Source organism: Zootermopsis nevadensis, unplaced genomic scaffold (assembly GCF_977971745.1).
Source record: "Zootermopsis nevadensis isolate Lab colony 2312 unplaced genomic scaffold, Znev_1.0 Znev_ptg000004l, whole genome shotgun sequence".
Classification (NCBI taxonomy): Eukaryota; Metazoa; Arthropoda; class Insecta; order Blattodea; family Termopsidae; genus Zootermopsis; species Zootermopsis nevadensis.
In genome coordinates this window covers 4,614,735-4,635,777 of record NW_028259136.1, presented here as the reverse complement: position 1 = coordinate 4,635,777, position 21,043 = coordinate 4,614,735, and the positions used below count along the sequence as shown (strand labels likewise).

At 42.0% G+C, this 21,043-nt stretch overlaps 1 protein-coding gene across 2 annotated transcripts in view; it reads right to left on the bottom strand.

The window, feature by feature from the left end:
• LOC110829151 (nucleolar protein 4) overlaps positions 1–21,043 on the bottom strand; it is a 260,141-nt gene that overhangs the window by 191,744 nt on the left and 47,354 nt on the right. The window contains exon 2 of one of the 2 annotated variants that reach the window (XM_087342916.1): positions 16,223–16,844. In XM_087342916.1, the coding sequence (XP_087199042.1) occupies positions 16,223–16,837 (615 nt within the window). In that variant the 5' untranslated portion in view covers positions 16,838–16,844. Of the gene's footprint in view, positions 1–16,222; positions 17,613–21,043 lie in introns of those variants that run through there. The other variant, XM_087342917.1, reaches the window with a different exon arrangement.

Sequence of the window (21,043 nt, the reverse complement as noted above, 5' to 3'; positions counted from 1 at the left end):
AATATTTTTTTAAATGGGTAGATGAAGCATGGAGGTTGGCGAGCAGAGCTTAAAACCTCGCTATTTCCCGCTTTTAAGAACTCAGCAGTAGCATGGTCCCAATATTGACAACCGAAACATGTTCATTTCATAGACGAATATGCTGATACGTTGTAAGCACATCCACACGAAACTTACGAGGCGCATAAAGTCAACTGCGACTGTGCAAGTTCTGTAAACGAACGTAAAGTGGCACGAGCTGTTACGGACCACGGCTGCAGCACCTGCAGGCAGTTTCCTGTTTAGTTCCCGATTGTCTTCCTGTTGTCTCCCCCTGCCCCACGTGTTTTCTGGTGGCCTTGCCCAAATCGTAACAACTTCTAGAACAATGGTTCCAACTTCGTTTCAGCGACAAAACCACCCAGACAACATCAAACCAACGCTGTTTTCCCTAGGAAGATAATAACCTCGTCTATGAAAAAAAGTATACGACCCGAAGTTTCATTCACGTTTTCATTTATAATCTTGCCACTGGCCCCTATTCTGAGTCAGATAAATCAGTTCCTCACCATCCAACCCTATTTGTTTCAGATTCATTCTAATATTACCCTCCGATCCTAAATGTGTCAAATATTCAAACTGACTGGATACAGGCCGAACGACCAGGATTCAATTCCCTGCAGGGGGAGAAAGGATTCTCAAGTTCACCCAGTCCCTATTAAATTGAGGCAGTGGGGTCCTTCCCCAGACGAAGAGCTGCTAAAGCGTGAAGTCAATCAGTTTCATTTATGGCTAAAGTTAAGAGTGCGTGGAGCTTTATCTCCACTCCCCACACAGCTCAGTGGCGTGATGCATAAACAGAGAGACACGGGAATGGACTCAGAATGTCCCGGGTTCAGATCTCGTACTGAAGGCTGGTTTTTCGTGTATTTTCTCAGTCCCTCCGATAAAATAACAGAACAGTGACTTAAATTAGGTTACAGCCGGTTCGTTTCGATGCTACGCTGTTTTAGCTTTTGAACGTGTCGTTATATGGAACACGAATGTGTAGCTGAATGAAATATACCACGAGTCTCATTTGAGGAAATCTGTGGGCGCGATCTGGGTTTCATTGAAAATCGTCCACAATCTTTTTTTTGCGCAGACTCTCAGTAACAAATTTTGTCGAAATCCGTTCACCGCCAAATTCATTTACGACTAATCGAGCGCCAACACGCAGAAGCTGGTCCAAACAGTCTAAAAAAAAAAGTGCGAGCAGTTAAATTGGCAACATTGAACGGCTTGCCCCCGCTGGGTCGGATCGGTCGGCCTGACAGACGCTCACCCTCTGGCCCGCCTGGCTGTTCCCGGTGCTGCCAGCTTGCTAGAATAAATCATCCGCCATCAAGCATGCCGGCTCCGAACAAACCCCCCACCCCCCACCCCGATCCTAGCTCGCTCGCACGCACGCACGAGGGTATTCTGTCGTCACCACAATGCCACGCAGCTGCAACAGCCCGTGGGCTAAACCACCGTGCTTTTCAGAAAGTTGTATACGACGGCGGTCCCTATCTCTGCAAGAAACACGCCTTCGTCGGATAATTAATTTTCGTCTCGAACGTAACGCGAAAACCAAAGTGCGATTGTCTCCAATAGACGGAAATTGTTTTACTACGAAGCACAAAGACAGACGAGAATGAACGGAAAATAGTCGGCCCGAATATTTATCGGTGTTATCAGGGGTTCCCAAACTTTTCAAGATTCGGGCCACCCTCTTGTCGACTCACAAGCTGCGAAGTTTCGATCAGGACGACTTATTGGAACTTCGTGGTAACGTATTAAAGGTTATACCAACTTGAAACAAGTATTTCAGGCAGGTTCACTACACTCCCTACGTACCATCCCAATTAGTGCTACTGACCAGACATTCTTCATCCTCCTGAAGTCATTCAGAGCGACAGGTACTGACAAATACTATTAGACATTTGGGACTTAAGTCTTCAGCGTCATCTTTGTTTCATTTGTCACTATTCTTCTAAAATAACACTCGTTTATGAATGTGGTAGGACACCTTGGACGGAGGATTAATTCACTGCAAAGTTTCTAGACAGAACACACAAAGACGAAGGCGTACACGCCATACAAAGAGCCGGAGTTGAACTCGTGACCCCACGTCAGAGTGGACGAAGGTCGTACGCGTCTCATAGGGCCCACTGTATGGCTACTGCCATCAACAGTTTGTTAAAACTTTTCATTGTAAACAGTGATTATATCCTTAAACAGTATTAACCTCTTGATCTAAGTAACGGTGAAATGTTACGTTTTCTTTGAGGTAAGGACAAAATTCGGGAACATTTTTATAAGAACTTCGCCTTCAAAGGTTTAGCGTCTCCTTTCCGAAGATAAAGTTGTTTAGGAAAATAATAGCTGTTTATTCTTAGTACGTATCTATGCAGTAGATTAATCTGGCTCGGAACAGGGATAGGTGGCGGGCTCCAGTGAATACGCTGAGCGACTATTAGTTTCTCAAGAACTGCTTCACGCAACATACGAAACCCCATATTTCTGTAAGCATGGTGTTAAATCAGGTGGTATATACAGTTACCAATGTGCTCTGAAGGTTTAATACTTTAAATAATTTGTTTTAAAGGGGTAGAGTGAGGTATTTTATTGTTTGGTTATATATATATCATAATCCGTTTTCGTCTTTACCCAGTCACAACCACACACCTGTAATCCTTACACGATCCTGGACAATATATATTCAGACAGAGAGCGTACGTGTGTCTGAGGCGGTAACCACACTTACTGGATGTAGCGGTGGAAGGCGCTCTCTGTGTTTCCGTCTGACCCTACCGCCGCCTGGCGGGAGCGTCCGTCCGTCCGTCCGCCTATTCGCATCGCTGCTCGATTAGAGGGAGATGGGGAAAGTAGGGACTGTCCCGGAAACTCTCTAGCTGCGCTCCGGCTAGGCGTCTCTTCCCCCCATCCACCGACTGACATACCCGACGAAGTTACAAGAGACGCGCTGTTCACGAAAAGTTCGGTTCGTGATGACACTTCGGAAATCAGCCTCTGCAGCTATCTTGGCCGGTAGGATACGAAACGACTATGTATCGACTAGTTACTGCGAAATATACAGAACTGGTCTTGAGGGGAGGGGATAATGAAAGTCCTTTGTCGGCAAACCAAAGCCATGCCCCAGTATGAGAAGCGAAATCACGGATGGTTCGTAGTCTAACAGCTTTACCCAAAATCAGTTGCAGGGGTTATTTTAATGGGAATGAGATGCAAGGATCAATACGTACGACGAACCTATTTCTCTCAAGGAGGATGATGAGATGGACGGGGAATGTAGAGCGAGTGGGGAGATAAATTCGTATAAGCCTTTGTTAGGAGGTCCAAGATACAGATGGGAGGATAATATAACTGGTCTTAAGGATTTAGGATTTCGGGGTATGGACTGGATTTTTCTGGCTGAGGGTATAGACCAGTCGTGGAATCCTGTGGACATGGTAATTAGCTTTAATGTTTCATAAAGTACAGAAAAATTCTTGACTAGGTAAGCGTACTACGTATTATCTTCTCAAGGACTGTGCTCCGTGCAGTCAGTTCAAGGAACCAACAGTGGAAATAATTATGAATAGTAATAATGAAACAACTGAAAACAATTATTTACTTCAAGGAACAAACGTAGCATTCATCCGGAATGACAGGAGAAAACCAATAGAGGTTTTCTTAATATGGGCCATAAGAATTATTACGAAGCTTCATTTGAAATACGTCACGGCGTGTATAAAACAGACGACTGAACAATCATTTTATACCACAATAAAGAATTTAAATATACTAAATATGACACGTTCTAATAATTTATGGTGACAAAATCAATATTTCGGTCACTTCTTTAATCGTTTTCTTCTGTCGCTATCGGCAAAGTTCTTTGAAGAGCTTCCTCCACAGTCCTGAAAGAACTTGCGCGACAGTCCAAAAATTTTTTTTATCACTATCAGGAAAGTTGAAATTTTCCTTTTGGTGAATTTAGCCGAGAGAATGCTCATTTCTTCACACAGAATGCGGTCTGTTCCTGTTCCCCCTCTGCCTTGCACAACAAATTTCATTATATATTAACGCCGGTACCACAAATTTACTCACCCAACATAGACTTCGCCCCACAGAGCTTAATGTTTGACGAAGCTCCAGGAATGTTTCAGCTCGTACCATCAGTCGGTCAGTCTGCGTGTCTGTGTGTACGCCATTCCACTGTTCTGTCCACGACATTAGGTTATAAAAGAGGATTTTTTAAGAGAAGTTGTATCAACTGCAGAGGTTCTAACGGCGGCGAACACCGAGATGGCCGCCTTTTGGGATGTTACACTGTGTAGTCTGCTAGAAATTTAACGTTTCAAAAGTGGTTGTACCTCCATCATCAGTGCGGCGAGTCCTTGGTGTAAGAAAAGAGAAGGACTCTCCACCGTCGAAGTTCAATTAGTTAATCCTCTTCCAAAAGCGGCTTGTCTTTATTAACTTGCACGAATTTTCAACAAGACAAGGTACGTGGAGGACTGTCAGGGAGTTCCCACACAACAAAGATAAGGAATGCATCCGGGTTAGCATATGTTCACGTCGAAACACGTTTTTACGTCCTTCACTAATATCATCGCAAAATGCTTTACCACGTACATAAACCTAAGTTGTTTCTTCCGCAAATATTGAATAGTCACGAGTTTGTCAGCCCAATTTCTTGTTTGTTTACGCATGTGGATTAACGTATCTGTTTCTTGTTGCAAAGTTAATAAAGACGAAAGAGGAGAAACTCTACTAAAACTATAATTGTTCTTCAAATTATAGCTATATGGTCTCTATTCGCCCTTAGATTCTTCAGCAATTCCACGGAACGTCTTGGACGAGAGGTTATCGCCCCTGCTTCGTACAGAGAGATCCGGGGTTAAAATATTCCGGAAGCTATCCTGAGGGTTTCGTGGCTTTTCTCAGTCCGTACACCCAAATGCAGATATAGTACCCTAAATCAGACTAGACATCCTCTTTTCCATATCATTTTAAATTCATTAATCAGTCGTTAAATAAATTACAAATAAATAACATTACAACACAACTAAAATTTTCCAGAACAATATACACATTTCAGCATGGCTCTGGTATCAGAGTTAATGTTCATCTTTGTACGATGTGTAGTTTTTGAGAAAAGTGGTAAATTTCTCATTTGAAATTATTGTAAAAGTGAGTGTTTGATTTGACTGATAGCTATCGTGGTCTATTTTAAAGCATTACCTCAGTGCTTGCACAGAGGGAAATAACAAAACTCCCACCAGGATAACCTGTCTTCGCCTTAAATCCAGGACCTCCCGAATATGAAGCGAGGTTTGTTAGTAACACTGAACTTTTGAACTCTGAACAGCCTGGTATTCCTGATGGTAATGCAGTGTCCTGCTTCGTGACCCGAGCCTACAGCAGCGATACTTCACGCTTGGCATGGCAGAGGATAGAAGCTTTTTTGCGTTAACCCGTGTCACAGAGTCCGGTGGTTAGCATCTCGAGGTCGTCTCGGCAGAAACAGGAAGCTGTAGACGCACATCATCGCCTTTTAAACGCTTTTGTGTGATAAACGCCACTAAACTCTTGCTAAATATTTGCTAAGCCGAAACGCAAACGAGCTCAAAATCTTGACAATCTGCGTGAAGATCCCTTAAAACACGTAATACACATATGGTGACGTGGAAAATCGGATTTTACATGAGACATGATCTAAAGTTCGGAAGCTCAGTGTTTGTTTTTCGGCTATTTTACAAGTCTCTATCAACTGATGATCATATGTACTGTCGCACGAGGAATTCCGGTATGTCAGAATTATCAAGAAACCTGAACACTAAGAGCTATTAGTCTACTTTGGAACACTACTCCATCATTCTTGATGAGCGAGGGGAAAGGTGTACTGTTTGTACTACAATGACATTCTAAAAATAATTCTTCACGCCACATCATGTACGTCACTACTGAACTAATATGATCTGAGGTCACTCTTGCGTCTTAGGTCACCCTTGCATTCATATTATTCCTAGACAATTGTTGAGCAACGTCTTCCAACAATGACCTTCTGTAGTTATTGCATGAATGTGATCTGACATCCTATTGTTACGCAACAATGGGCTCCGACAATGGGACATCCGGTCCCATTGTTGTTAAAAGCACGGTAGACAGGGAAGCAGATATGGATGAGCCCATAATGTGTTGTTCGCTTACGCCAGAGCGTAAAAATGCCACAAATTTCTAGGAATAACGTTAATAAATGCTCTTTATATCAAGGAAGGAGGACTTGGTGGGTAAGAGGGCTCACACGTGATAATGCCTGACAAGGCAGGGAAGTTATTCCACATCGAACTACCCAAGGTGATGCGAAGTGCTCCAATATAGCCGCCGAAACAGAACGTACCTCACAACCGGCCCTAATCAGAATATTATTCCGTTCAAAGGCTTAGACAGGCCTGCTTTAAAGTTGTGACCTACAGTAAGTAAACAAAGTCCCTGTGCTTAACTGATAGTTACAAGCAATGAAAACGTAGACAACGTTCCACTAGCGTCACTAGAAGAAGCTGATTTCCAAAGTTGAAAAGTACGGAGCTTTTGTTAACGCGGCAACGCACATTCAGGTCCCATAAATACAGGTGAATTTCTTGACTAGCTGAGCGACTATTAGCTTCTCGACGAGGATCTAATCTAAGGACTTACTTAAGGGGAATTATAAAAGGACAACAAAGGGAGAATGAATTAAAAGACGGAAAGAAAAATACAAAAATATGAGACATGAAAAGCATGACAAAATCGGAGACAGAAATATTTCGATACCGCCATGAACACTGAACCTCGCGTCTCGGCCACAAGTCGCAGCGTTGAATTTTTCTCGCAAATAAATAACATTTTACTCCGTGTTCCGAGGTCAGAGGGGGGCGAGATGGAACAGCGGTACCCACGTGACGGAATGTTGGTAGCACTGGGTGCAGGTGGACTGGCCCGCAGCGAAACTGCAGTCCGACGTCCCGCCAGCCTACGCTGTAGTCTGTCTAGATTAGTTCCGCTCGCCACCGTAAAAATCACGGGTCCATTTGACTTTTTGTGCCCTGATTTCAAATGCACAGTGTTTCACTCTTCAGGCCAATTAAATTTTGCCTGTGGGTTTTGTAAAAGTCTGTAAAGTGGTCCCTAACATTAATAACAAACGCATATCGAGAGGTTTCAAGAACAGGATAATGAGGTTAGTATCTGGACCTAAGTGGGATGTTGTGACGGGAAGATGGATAGAAAAACCCACAATGAGGAACTTTTCGCCAAATATTATGAAGATTATCAAGTCACGGAGAATGGATCGGACATCCAGCAGTACGCGGACATACGAAATGACTAAAACTTTCTGACTGGAAAGTCAGAAGGGACGATACCACTCCAAAGCCATGGACGTAGAAGGGAGGAAAGTAAAATAGATCTTATGGAAATAGGGTGGGACGGTGTGGACCGAATTCATCTGGCTCGGGAGATAGGCCGGTGGCGGCGGACTCTGTTGATATTACAGAGTGTCGGAGGACAAGTTTGGGGCAGCCATCAGCAGTAAAGCATTCACACCAGTTTAACTAATTCAGACGTTGGAAGGTAAATACACAGATAGCATGGCGATCTCATAAGCCTACGCAGTTTCCTTACGAAAGGAAAACACGTCAAAAATACATTTTATTGAATAGTTTTTAAAAATCATCTACGCCCCAAAAAAGAAATATTGGCCGCAGATTTCGTAAATCACACTCTTATTAGTAGTTCCAAATTGACCGCGTAAACAAAGTAATAAATATAAGAAAAATAATTACCGTGACCCACTCAAAACAACGGCCTAATTATCACTTACAGTTGATGCGGAAACTTCCGTGCTACAGCCGAAGAGGAACACGACAGTAGTCAATTAGTTACCTTCACACGTATGATAATTTTTTTTTTACGATTCTGGCCCACCACGGACAAATTCCGGGATACCGGACTACGTGTTAGCACAGCATACCAAAGTCGTGACACATCAGTTCCGATGGTCCACACTTTTTTCTATTCCAATCAGACAGTGAACGTCCGTCGTTTGTACTTAGCGCGCAATGTTGTTACTTCATTCTTGTTTTATTTTCTTCATAAACACAAACAATGAATGGACGAAACCTCTTTTCATCGCGTTAATCGACATGCATCGTTGAAGGCCATGCCTCTGGCAAGTGAAAATCGACACTTAAATATGAGAGAAAAAATTAAAAACTACAGCTTTTGAAAAATTGGCCAACTTCGTGATTCTAACGATTGGTCCGTTACATAAAAAAAAAAAGTTCCTCCAGGCAAAACTGAAAGACCAAACCAAGGGGGCAAATCCGTTAAAAAAAACTATGGATCGATGGATCTGACATTCTTTAACCATCGTGTCAGTACTTTCTTTCATTCCACTGTGTTTTAGTCTTGAAACCTTAAAGGTAAAGGTGAGAAGACACTTCCCCGCCCAATCTGAAGACGAAGGAAGCTCCATCATTTGAAATATGGTGATTTTAATGTTTTAAGACTTTAAAAACAGAGGCGATTGGCAGAGTCTAAAAGACGGTAAGAAATAACAGAAGACCACGGCCAAAGATATTCACAGAAAAATCTTATCCTCAGTCCATACGATGGACGTGTATACTATAGAACGGATCCGGACGACGAACCAAAACCCGCACTGCGTGTGTGTGGGTATAGCCAGCTATTGCGGAACATAGCAAAGCGGACGGACGGACGGCCGTTGGTATCCAGCACAAGCAGTCAGCCACCTGCCACCTAGTGCAAGCAGGCAGGCCCTTTACGCGACACGAAACCGACACAAATGCTGACCGCTAGCTCGCTTGGCCGCCTGCTGCCACCATAAAGAACACAGGTCCGCGCAACATCGAACCATATAACAACCTCCGACCGACTGCCAGAAAAATATTCAACTAATTAGTCACCATCGGTTCTTACGATTAACTAGTAAATTAGCTATGCAATTAAATTAACTGGATGGTTTCTCAAGCAACTAGCCGATTCGGCGAATAATATGTTGACTAAACAACCAATCAATATGTGACTTAGTCATTAACAACTTATAATAAATATTGTAGCTATGTGACTGAAAAGCGTCTACGTTGACAGGTAGGGGCAGCAGGTGCCTCCGGAACTTTGGTAACTACCAACATGATGACGTTATCAAGAACATCATAATCGCAGGTGTTATTCATATTTTGTCCACAGACTGTATTTAAGGATTCTGCATGATTCTAAGACCAAACACAATTATTTTCCTAAACACCAAATTTTATTTAAAAATTCAGTCCGCACCCAAAGAAAACAGAATTCGCCACCATTATAACAATCAATTTGTTAACGCTGTTTAAGAAAACAATATCCATTTTAAGCTTAAAATCATACAAAAACCCATAAATACAAATATTTTCAGTGATTGTTAAAACGGGTGGATCATATAGATTTAAAGGGTTAATGAACTGATATTTGTAATGAAGAAGTGTTGTGTTTTATTTGCAGTAGAACTGTATTTTTATATATTATTTCAATCAACACCGTGCTTCAAAAGGATCGGAAGAATTCCGCTGCTCAATGTTGACTTTGGCCATATCAGGCACGAAATGAACAGTCTGCAATCGAAAAACACCTCATTCGCGTATGACGTAGGCTCAATGACAGCGAGGAACGAACTCGACATTTTTGCCACCGGCAAACTTAAACGAATTTCAGAGCAGAAGAATTTCTTCGGTCAGAACGAGGTCACAGACCGTATCGCGACCTGTCTGTGTGGTCGCTATGTTCCCGAGGCGAGGACCAATGAAAACAATGCCAGGTAGAACAGTGGTTTCTACAACGGCTTTGTACCTTAAAGTCCACGGGGAGTGGGTCTCTCGTCACCAGTGGTCGTGACCTATTCTAAGTTTGAATTTGTACAGAGGGACTGAGAAACCCCACGTAAAGACAGTCTGTCCCCAGCCGAGACGAACAATTCTAGGTTCCAAAATGTTTTTTTTTTAAATAAACAAACTCGATAAATTTTGCTAATTCAATTTGGTTCACTAAAATTCTGCGTTAACCGTTCGGGATTCGAACTCGTGTGTGTTTAATATGAGGTCCCTGCAGCACCAGGAACATACGCCGAGCAAAGAAACACGTCTGCATTACGTCCTGTAAGGATTCCTGGGTTTCACCCACGACGCGAAGGGGCGGCATGAGAACTAACGAATGAATTTGGATCAGTTAAAAACAAGCAAAGGAAGTTACTGAACTTCTAGAGTCAGCATTTTCGATATCACTGAATACAGAATGTTTCGATAGTACAAATTTGCACCGCTTAGTAATCTGTGTAGTTCGACGTACGTCGTAGCTCTGTAATTACTGAACGGTTTCCCTCTCGAAAAACGTAAAGGAAACAAAAAGACCCATAATTAATACAGGTGTCACGTAAATGCATGAGAAAACTGAACAATACAATTTTACTAACATCCAACGCACATATAAACACGGAGAAGTAACCTGCTCTGTAAAGATATAAGTCCTGTAGTATCTTCCTAAGTCCACGTTAGTCATGCTGTAACACCGTGTGGACTTCTAGACAGACCTACATACCAACGTTTCGGACGAACAAACTGTTTCCATGTTCAGGGCTTCAAATCTCTCGATACAATCACACGAAACTTGTAGTTGACATTTCAGGCGTACCTACTGCCTTCACCATCATTAGTTTAACTGAGCAAAGATATAATCTGCTATTTCCTCTTTTGTACTCGACGAAAAAAGTCACAACTCTGCACTTCCGGCCGTGTAAGTGAAGTCCTTGCAGCGAGATTTTGTTTAACATCAAAGGCTGAAACACTGTCGCGCTCTTGTGGCGATCTGTTGGACTTGAAGACCCTTCTAAGAGACCTCTTCAGAGGTTAAAGATCTCAAGCGGGCTGGAGATCATGAAGTTGATGTTCTGCTAACGGAAAACACCTGAACCTTCTTGCCTGATTTTTAAACGTCTTATTGTACGTGATTATGTCTTGATTACTAATGGATTGGTAATGAATACGTCTGTCACATACCGAACCAGCGTAGTTAAATTTCTTATTTGAAACAGACTGTAGTACTTGGTCGACATAAAACGACGCGTGTACTGTTCACTGTAACTGGAGTCTAAAATGAACAAGTATTTTTTTTATTAAGTCGAAAAATAGTTGCTGTTCAGGGCTTTTTATTTCGAAACGTCGACATTCATTTATGAAGACTGTGAGCTGTAATATTCCTGTTGACAGGTATTCCATAGCATTACACACGTGTACTCATAGAGAAGGGGCGTGTATTAACGATAATAATCACATGCTAATTATAGCAGTTCATGGTTTACACACAGTTCATTAAAAATGTCGACTGTTACTCATACGAGTCGAAGTGAGAGGTCGGGCGTCGGGAGGTCAGAAGAAACGATAAGACGTGGTACTGGCTCACGCGAAGTAACGAAGGTCTAGACAGCGAAGTTTTAACTACACGGCCCGCTTTTCTGAAACAAAGCGTGTTTTGCACAAGGACGTGTAAAGTACTTCTTTCGCCACACCAAGACGTCAGCGACGCGGTATAAACCCTCTGTGAAACGATCGACTGTTTTTCTTCGGTGAATCAGCCGCGGATCGCATCGATAGCACGTCTAGAGCGTTACTGTTACAGACAGACGTTCGGTGCAACCTTAAACGAGATGAAGGTAAGTTGTCTAGAACGATAAACTGAAATTCAGCATCTTCGCCTAAAATAAAATCAATTATGAAATCAAGCATTGGTAATAAAAGCACGAACATTTTATTTGTGGATCTATGGAGTCAGATGATGATTGGGAAATTCGATGACATTTCGCGTACAGAACGAAGTTTTTTTTTTTTTTTTTCCCCGGGACAAGTTCCAAGTTCTGCTCTCTTCGTCCTGAACGCGTCACGAGAAGATCACGTCTCTGCTCCCGCCAGCTCGTTTCAAGCCCGAAACTGCTGAAAGGGTATCGCTCAAACTTGGTACAACTCACGGCCAGTACGTGAGACCCCAAAATGGTCTGCATTATTCTATCAAATACAACACATCTGACCACTCCACAAGCACCGGATCTTTCACGCCACTCTTAAAGGCAGGCTCACAATGCAAAGGAAAATGAATACAATTATTAAGTTATTAAAACAGTCCCTCACTGATTTTTTCAGGAACGACTCGACATAAAAATCTCAACCAGTATAGTCAGTCTCCGATCAATAAATACGGACCTGCCACATTAATCCGGTCCATACCGAATCCATGAGACAGGATAGGAACCGGAGACAAGCTTTTGTGAACACGTTAATGAACCTTCGTGTTCCATAAACGGCGAGGAATTTCTTGACTAAGTGAGCGACCATTAAATTGCTGTTCCATAGCGTTATTTAGGGCTGAATGTTTTTATCACAGTGTACCAACAAGAGTACTCACTCCACACACTGGAGGTAGAAGCCGTTCTGAATCCCAGGTTACAAAGACGGAGTGGCGTTTGAACTGACAGGACTGGTTTATGGATGCCATGGACTGTGACAGCTACAGTGAACTACCTTAGTTGTGTGCGTTGGTTCACTGTTATGTTGTTAATGGAGATGTTGCAAATACACTGACTGACACCAGTACCGTCATGATTGCCGGCCCAAGAGGTTTCATCCCAGTCTGCAACTCTACGTGGAATCACTTTTGACAGCCTGGCCTAATACCTGGAACATTAGCTCCAAACGGCCCACCACACACGGGGCGAACTTCTAATTCGCCATAAATGGACTGTTTCAGTTGCGTGAATTTGAATTACTACCATATCCAGAATTACATTCCGGTAGGACCTTAATGGGGCCTGAAAAAAGACTAGAAACAAAAAGATTCATCCGAGTTCGAAAAAGTCTGTCTTCCGGGATGTAACGCCGCGTACTGTCGTAGAACTTTATAGACGTTTCACTGGTGTTTGCCGCCTCCATCTTCAGAGCAGTGAGACTGATGATGGAGGAAGCAAGCGTCTCTAAGATATCGGTAAACTACCCGACTGCACGGTGCAAAATCCCACAAGACAATCATATTCTGTTTGTGACATGAGTTGTGACGTCGTGTAGTCTGTAGATGGCTGGTTATCAACGTTTACGATAAACGTACAAGTCATTACGTAACACGGAAATGTCACTATGTAACACTATAAATCGACTCCAGTAGATTTTCATATTTGCAGATATAATTAATTATTTATCACAGTCAAAACACTTTTAAATCAAAAATAAAACTGACGTTTAATTTCAATTCACTTAATTTGAAACCATGACCTACTAACGATAAATTCAGATAAACTTTATCGATTCTCAGGCTATGTAAAGACGTTTCCAATTGAGGAGGTGGTACTGCGAAGAGGGAAAAGTTTAGGTCGTACTTCGGAGCGATTACCTATTAAGACATGGCCTTATTTTCATCTGACAATTTAACAAACATATGACAATGAATAGGAAAATATCTGGACCACCGAACACCACAGCTGACTTATGTAGCATATCTGTGTTGTGTACGCCTTGTCTGGTAAGTGCTTTAAAACAGATCCTCCCGAAATGAAACCACTGAACACAAAACACGTTTAATTTGTGCTACGTGGCAGGAAGTAATGTTTCTAAATCGGACAGCAGAGAAAAGCAAGTTCGCAGACTTACGGATGTCATAACTCAACTCATACTGGAGGATCTTCGTAGAAAAGTGAAATAAATTACTAGGTCTTATCGAACTTAGAAGTTCATTACCATGTTTTACATAACCTTACGTAAGCCAGAATAGTACCGAGATCCATTTCAATACATTAGATTCCGGTTAATTAGGCCGTCGGTTAATCGGGGATACCGTTTATTTGGGACAAATCTTAAAGAACAAACCTTTCTAACTCTTTACGTGGAACTTCGCATAATTGGGCCAAAGTGTTCCAGTCCCGATGCGTCCCAATTAACCGGAATCCACTGGATTCTCCTCCCACCTACACCTAACGTCTACGTTATTCCTCTCTTCCATCCGTGAACGACGTCAATCCTGCTCTTATTCGGGCGTCCCGTTTTCAAATCTCGGTCCGGAGACCGGTTATCCTAACTGGACTTTTAGTGGTTTTCCTCAGTCCCTTCAGACGAATGCCTGCATACAATCATAAATTACACCACGACGGTTTCCTTCCATACCAACCTATCCTCGGACGCTGTACAGTCTGATTACCGACAACGTCGTTAAATAAACCACAAATAAACAAATGTAACGCATAGCTCTCCTGTCTCAACAACCTTGTTTTAATGACCGCATATAAAACTTTTATACACCATCAATACAGCAAAGAATTGAAATTTAAAACTTTAAAATTCGTCTAGACGCATCGGTATAATGTTCACTTTCGACGACTAATTGTAACGTCTACACTTGCCACTAAAGATTTTAGACCTTTAACTTTCAGCAGTGTTCAATGGTTTACTAAAGTTCTGTAACATTTTTAAGTAACCAGAGCTTACAACGTGTAAAGAGAACAAATATTGAAGCCTTACATTAAATAATATTCTCCACTCTCCTTTAAAAAGGCAAAGAGAGCCGGTCTAATTTGGTGGGGAATTCAAAATTTCGATTTTGGATTAAAGCCAAAAAACAACTCCTCCTTGGGCCCAAACATTCTTCGCACATCGTCGTACGTTCTCCGTCCCATACAGTATGACCTAATTGTACACATTTCTGAATCATACGTCCTGAAACACAGGAAGCTCCCCCCGTGAGGCAGCACGCCGAACAGCGCCACCTTTGAAGCTCGCACAATATAACAGCTGCAACATCAAACGTCCTCATTTTGTGAAGTGTGGTGAACGCGGTGATGTCACTGCCCCCGGCCACTAGACCATAAATTCGGAGAATGGGTCAGAAATGCGATATTCAGTGACAGACCAGCATGCAAATATTTACCTACATAATCAATAGTTTGTACCCTAAAGCCGTATTATATTTCACGTGTTTTGGGCACATCATGATCGCATGAGTGAACGAGAAAATTCAAAAAGGTGTCACAAGTACAATTTCCTATTTCAAAGCGAAGAAATTATAAACAGACATTCAATTCTAAACGGCAGTAACGGATTAAAATCTCATTAAATATGAATTTAGGAGCAGATTAAAGTCGAAAAATTCCCCTGTTCAAGACCGAATTTCTTCCCATTTCTTTCATGGGAACATTCATATTCGTATGAGACATCGCGAGAACCTGAAATCTCGCCTCAAGGAGGTCTTAAATTGGTTAAGCTGGCTCTAGACAAAGCCCCTTGCAAGCACAGCGAACCTTCCGGTCCTCAGACAATAATCCAGGAACGTATGTTAACAATTTTACAACTAGCGTACATAAAACCTTAGAAATAAAGCACACGTTGTCGTTAATTCCACAGTCAACAGCTCATCCTGAAGCACACTGCTGTACGTAAACGAATTTCCGAATACCTGATCATTATTAATATTATTATTTTAGGTTTGTACAAATGTTACAGGCGTCGTTCCGGGAAACTGGCACAAATTACATTGTCTGTCACTCCAGGGTTAAACACCAAACCCCACTAGCCACTAACTGTATAGAACGACTTCAAAGTTTTCTGTTTTACAACACCTAATACGATTTAGTTATACAAGGGACGACATTTTCTACCATCGACACAGTTGATCTGTGCGTATACATAGCGAACTGAAGTTATCTTATGGATTAATCTCTCAAAACAGCCCCCACGTCCTAGCTAAAAGACACTAGAAAATAATTTCAGAATGAGATGCATTAATTATATTTTGCTGTTAATCGTAGTCGAATATATTCAACGTTTACAAGACTTGAACCAAAGTGAAGAGCCTTTTCACAGATTTCTATCAGACTTACTTCTAACCTCAAAATGTCTGCCTTATTAAGGCGTCATTTGACAAAACCTAAGTTGCTTACTTCAACAGACAAAACACAATCGACAACAGTTACCGCATAAACACGTCATCAGGGAGAATGAAACCAAATTCATTAACTTGTGAGGTTTACTAAAGCCTGGATCATTTGATATTTATGGTATAAATGAACTGAATCGGTTAACTTCCGTCAAATGAACACACTAGAGTGGCCTCGGTAGATAACATGCACATGTCAGCAGTTGCTGTGTCCTACCTTTGCAGTTGCCGTGGGAACGTACAGGGGCGGGTCCTGGTTGCCGCCTTCCTTGTCATCAGATAGGGTCTGACTCCCTACGATGCCATCAGCAGGCTTCGCGATGTATCCGGGAGGTTGCCCAATTCGAAATCCTTTGGCTTTCACCCAGAATCGAAATTTCGAATTCTCCACTGAATTACCTTCCTCTCCTCTGAGCGTTCTTAACACGCGTGCGTATTTCCTCAGTGTGATTGTCTTGGTCTTCGCTGAATCTCCGTACGTCTGTATTACCCATGGTTGGTAATGAACGAACATGTCTTCCTTTGTGTTGCTAGCCGTTCCGTTGACGCTGCCCTGGCTTTTGTTACTATGGCGACGACGCTTACTAGTAGGCTGTTGTCCATCTTCGTCTGTTTTTGCCTGAGACGTCGAACGACGTTTGTGACTCTGGGCTGGGGGTTTCATCGGTGATAACATCAAAACAGACGGTGATGAAGCTGATGACGACTTTGTTGGTGTCAAGGTCGATTTTGCAGCTGGCATTGTCAGAGACGATGTCGATACAGCTGTAGAAGGTTCCACAGATGACGGTCGGCGTCTCAGTTCTCTATCGAGAGGCATAGCAGACGTCATGATGGATCTGCTCGATAGATCGAAAGTTCAACACATCACTAACGATTCAGTTCCTTCACACGAACTATTAAGCCCTTATGTTATTTATGTGTATTAGACTGTCTACTTCATACTTCCTACAGACATCTCTAGATGGAAAAACAAGCCTATCAAAAGATCGAGTTATTATTAATTTCGGAAGTCCAAAACTACACGCACTGGTTAAAAGGGGCATACGACCTACACCGACTCCTTTCGAAATTCCCCGCCGTCCCACCCCACCAACGAAGTAATTAAATCACTTGGATGTCACTAGAGATTTACTGGGATAAGATGTGTTTTGTTTGCTAAGCTTTAAAACAGTTTTTGTGACCTGGGGGCCTGCTCCACGTTTCCAGCCCGCGCAAGGTGTCAACTAAGAATCGCCCGATGTAACAAAAAGCGTCCTCTCTTCGTATGCACCGGCCTACTAGCCTGTGTTACTCTCTCACTACCACGAAAAATGCAAAAGCCACCGACGGGCTGCCACCGTCCTGGTTCCAGTCAGCTCGTTCTTCCGTCACGGGACGTTCTGTGGGTCTCTGCCGTACATCTGCCTCTCTGACCCCCCCTCCCACTGCTCCGTGGCGCGACCAAAAACTCCCCTCCTCTGCTGCTGCCACTTGAAGCAAGGAAACAGGCCCGTCCGTCTGTCCGACCGTCTATCTGTCTGTTGCGCCTGCCCTCACCGCGCGCTCGCTTTGATCGGGATAGTTCGGGCAGCCCCGGTACCCCACCACCGAGAGTCCCGTACCCGTATGCTAGCGGGCCCATTCTACACTGCTCGGTTTCTTCCCGTTAACGCTGCTTCTAGCGACATCTCCGTGCGGTCTGAAAGCTTATTTCCCGTTGACTGGGAATCCTGCTAGTGCAATACACCAACAAAAATCTCTTGGCTCATTAGACTGTCCAACCGCAAAGCATGGGAGTCGTTTTATTCTCCTCGTGTTCTTTGCGTAGCGTTTTGGTTCTCCGTCTCTCGACAGAATAAATCCACGAAGCAGACTGCTGCTTGAGAAGCCAGGAGTTACTCACCAGGTCAACATCTTTAGCCTACCGGGCTTTATGGAATCAGAATGACTATTATCACGTTCACAAAAGGCCGCTACTGTATTATACCTTCATCCAGGCCTTCAGGATTTTCGATTTTATGATTTATTTAAAGTTATACTTTGTATGTTCCGTTATAGTAATCTGACAAGAATCCTAAAAGTACTTTTATCAAATTAATTAAACTTGTGAAAGATCCTAATAAGTTTATTAATATTTTTGACGTAAATACGTCTATATTTTAGGGTCAGTGTCATTCGGCAAAAATGTAACGAAAAAGTGTAACTTCATTGTTATGTTACTTAGGAAACGTCATCTGTTTACTCGGCATTGTTATTACCTATAAAACATTACATTACCTTACCTTACCTTACGTTACATTAATTTACGTTACATTCAGCCACCACAGACCCATCTTAAGCGCAACTAATTCAAGTTAAATAAGCAAAGTCTTAATCAAACTTTACGCAATTGTAAAGCATGTATAAAGGAAATATTTATAATAAAGCCAATATATAAACTTCCTTTCCGTATAGACGTATTTACGTCAAATTCTCCGGAACCGTGGTTCCACTGTCAATTTTTTATTTAAATTTATGGTGATCGACCTTCGGGTTCCTTTAAATTACGGTAATATCTTGAGTAGCTGAGCGACTATCAGCATCTCAATAATCTTCATGGAAATACCACTGAAAATTAGAAACGTGGAATGTGCCTCTGTACTTCAGTAGACACTATGTGAAGCTAATAGTAACTCAGCGGGTGAATTAATGTACCACTTCTTACGGAACCATAAGGTTCAGTACCGTATTAAAAAGAAAGCGGCTTACGACCTTATATGCTTTAAAGGCTAGTTTAGAGATATGATGAAAATCCATTAGCATCTACTCTACTGACATGTTATCACAGTGCACATTCAATTATGTGACAGCAAGGATGTATTCAGACAAGGAAAGGGACTTAAATGTCCATATTTCCAATGAAGTGTCCAAACTTTATCATCACAGTTTGAGAACGTGAGTGATGAAGTGCAGTATAAGTTTAGGAAAAAGAATTATATGCTGACTGATTTTTCAGCGCAACTGCACAAAGCAAATCCTAGATACACTATCGTGCGAGGACTACGTATGTCCTGTTTTGTTGTGTCTCGTCCTTACGTCATGAAATTTCTTGTATCTAATGACAAGCAGGGGCGAACAACACGCGATTAAACAACACGACATGTGACAGACAATTTACATGTTTACGAACAGAAAGTAGCAGAATATTTAATTAAAGGCGCTTGAGCGATGTTTTGGGAATCCATGCAGTTTGTTTTAAAAACTACTACAAAGTTTCATACTGTTTCAGAAGACGCTAAATTAAAATTATACATGAAGATGACTGTCTTCTGGGGTGGTTGAGTCACATAGTCTGGTAGAAGTTTACCGACGTTTCAGAAGTGCTCACTGCCTCCGTCATCAGGGCGGTCGCCGTGGTGATGGAATCAGTAAGCATATCTGAAACGTCGGTAATATACCAGACAACACGGCTCAGACATCACAGAATACAGCCACCTTGATTCTCGCAGCCGTGAGAACCTGAAGTCTCATCACAATGATACATTATTAACAGATACTCAACTAAACCGCTCGGTGTAATCGGCCTACTGTGCCAATGATCTTTTTGCATGGCTAAATACAGTGAAGAAACATACAAAATTACAAAGAGCACACGCCTTAGGCCACAAATGAAATAATGTGCAGGGTCTCTTCCAATTTTAGGTATGGACTGTAAAAGACTAACCTGATTTAAATCCAGAAAGAGATTCATACAATTTTCTGTCCTTTCCTCAGCCAGAACTATTCCTGTTTTGTTCCTCAGAATGAACAAAGGACAGCGTCCACTTCCAGTCTGGTTTCCGACGGAACAATGCACAAAGATGCGAATAAATGTGTACCCCTTACAATAATAATAAACGTTTTACACCTGACAGGCATACTTTATACATGAAACGTGATGTTTCAATAAACTCGGGAAGTTGACAGAGAGATGAAGACTTAGTCAAGTGGCGATATCATTTCAGCCCTGAAGATGGAGATATTACATTTATAATACTCTGCGCAACGTCAACTTCACCATCACGAGCAACTCAAATCTCACGCAATATAATCTAACTCGTCACTAAACTCAAAATCCTCTCATATAATATAATAATCTAAAGTTTCACCTGACCTGCAATCATCCGAGTCATGAAGGCAAAATTCCCGAAGTTTTTGGCTGTTTGTGGACCAACCAAACAATTGAATAATAATAATATCTAATAATAATTATGAAAGAAATTTCGTTACTTATTCAAACTTCCGTTCAACAGCGCCTGCGGTACAGTGATTATACCTGCCCGTAACTAAAACATGCCAGAGAAGTTGCAGACGAATCAAGGAATTTCTAATTTTCTAGTAGTGTTTGTGATATCACTACAGCTTCGATCGAGACTTTTCCAAACGTGACAGATAAGTTGCCGATAAGTCATGAGCAAAACTAATTGCGATGCTACTTCATATATTTGGACAGCGCTTTCCGTCCATGTTGCATACTCAAGTAATTAAACGAGCTGCACTTCGCATCGCATTGCTGACTGTGAAATGAACTGTAACTTAGTCCTACCGGGCATTCCCATGAGAGGTTGTTGACTTAGACCTGGACTCAAGAAATTTCCAGCCATTCAAGAATTCAATAGGTTAATAATCTTATTCACAAGGGCACTACTATTTTCAAAACCTTTTTGTAATATTTTGTAAGTTGCTGTATTTTTACGGTCCGTCGCCCAGGTTCTTAGCTGGAAGACCACCACTTGTCGGCTGTCTGTGACTCTTTATTTAATTAATTCACAGCCTGAGGACGAGTCATGCTGTGGTTACTTAGTCTTAAATATCTCACACGGCTGACAAAAAATTCTTAAAAAGTTGTATACTTTAAAGGGATAATGTAGATTTTGTTGTCAAAACGATACATATCTATATGTATAGTTTAGTTGGAAAGACATAGGCTCGTGGTTTTAAGAGAACGTAAGAAATGTGCCGATCTGCATACTCGTTTCATCGTGATACCACCGTGGTCTCATATTATGTAATAAGTGGTTGCAGGTAGGAAAATAAA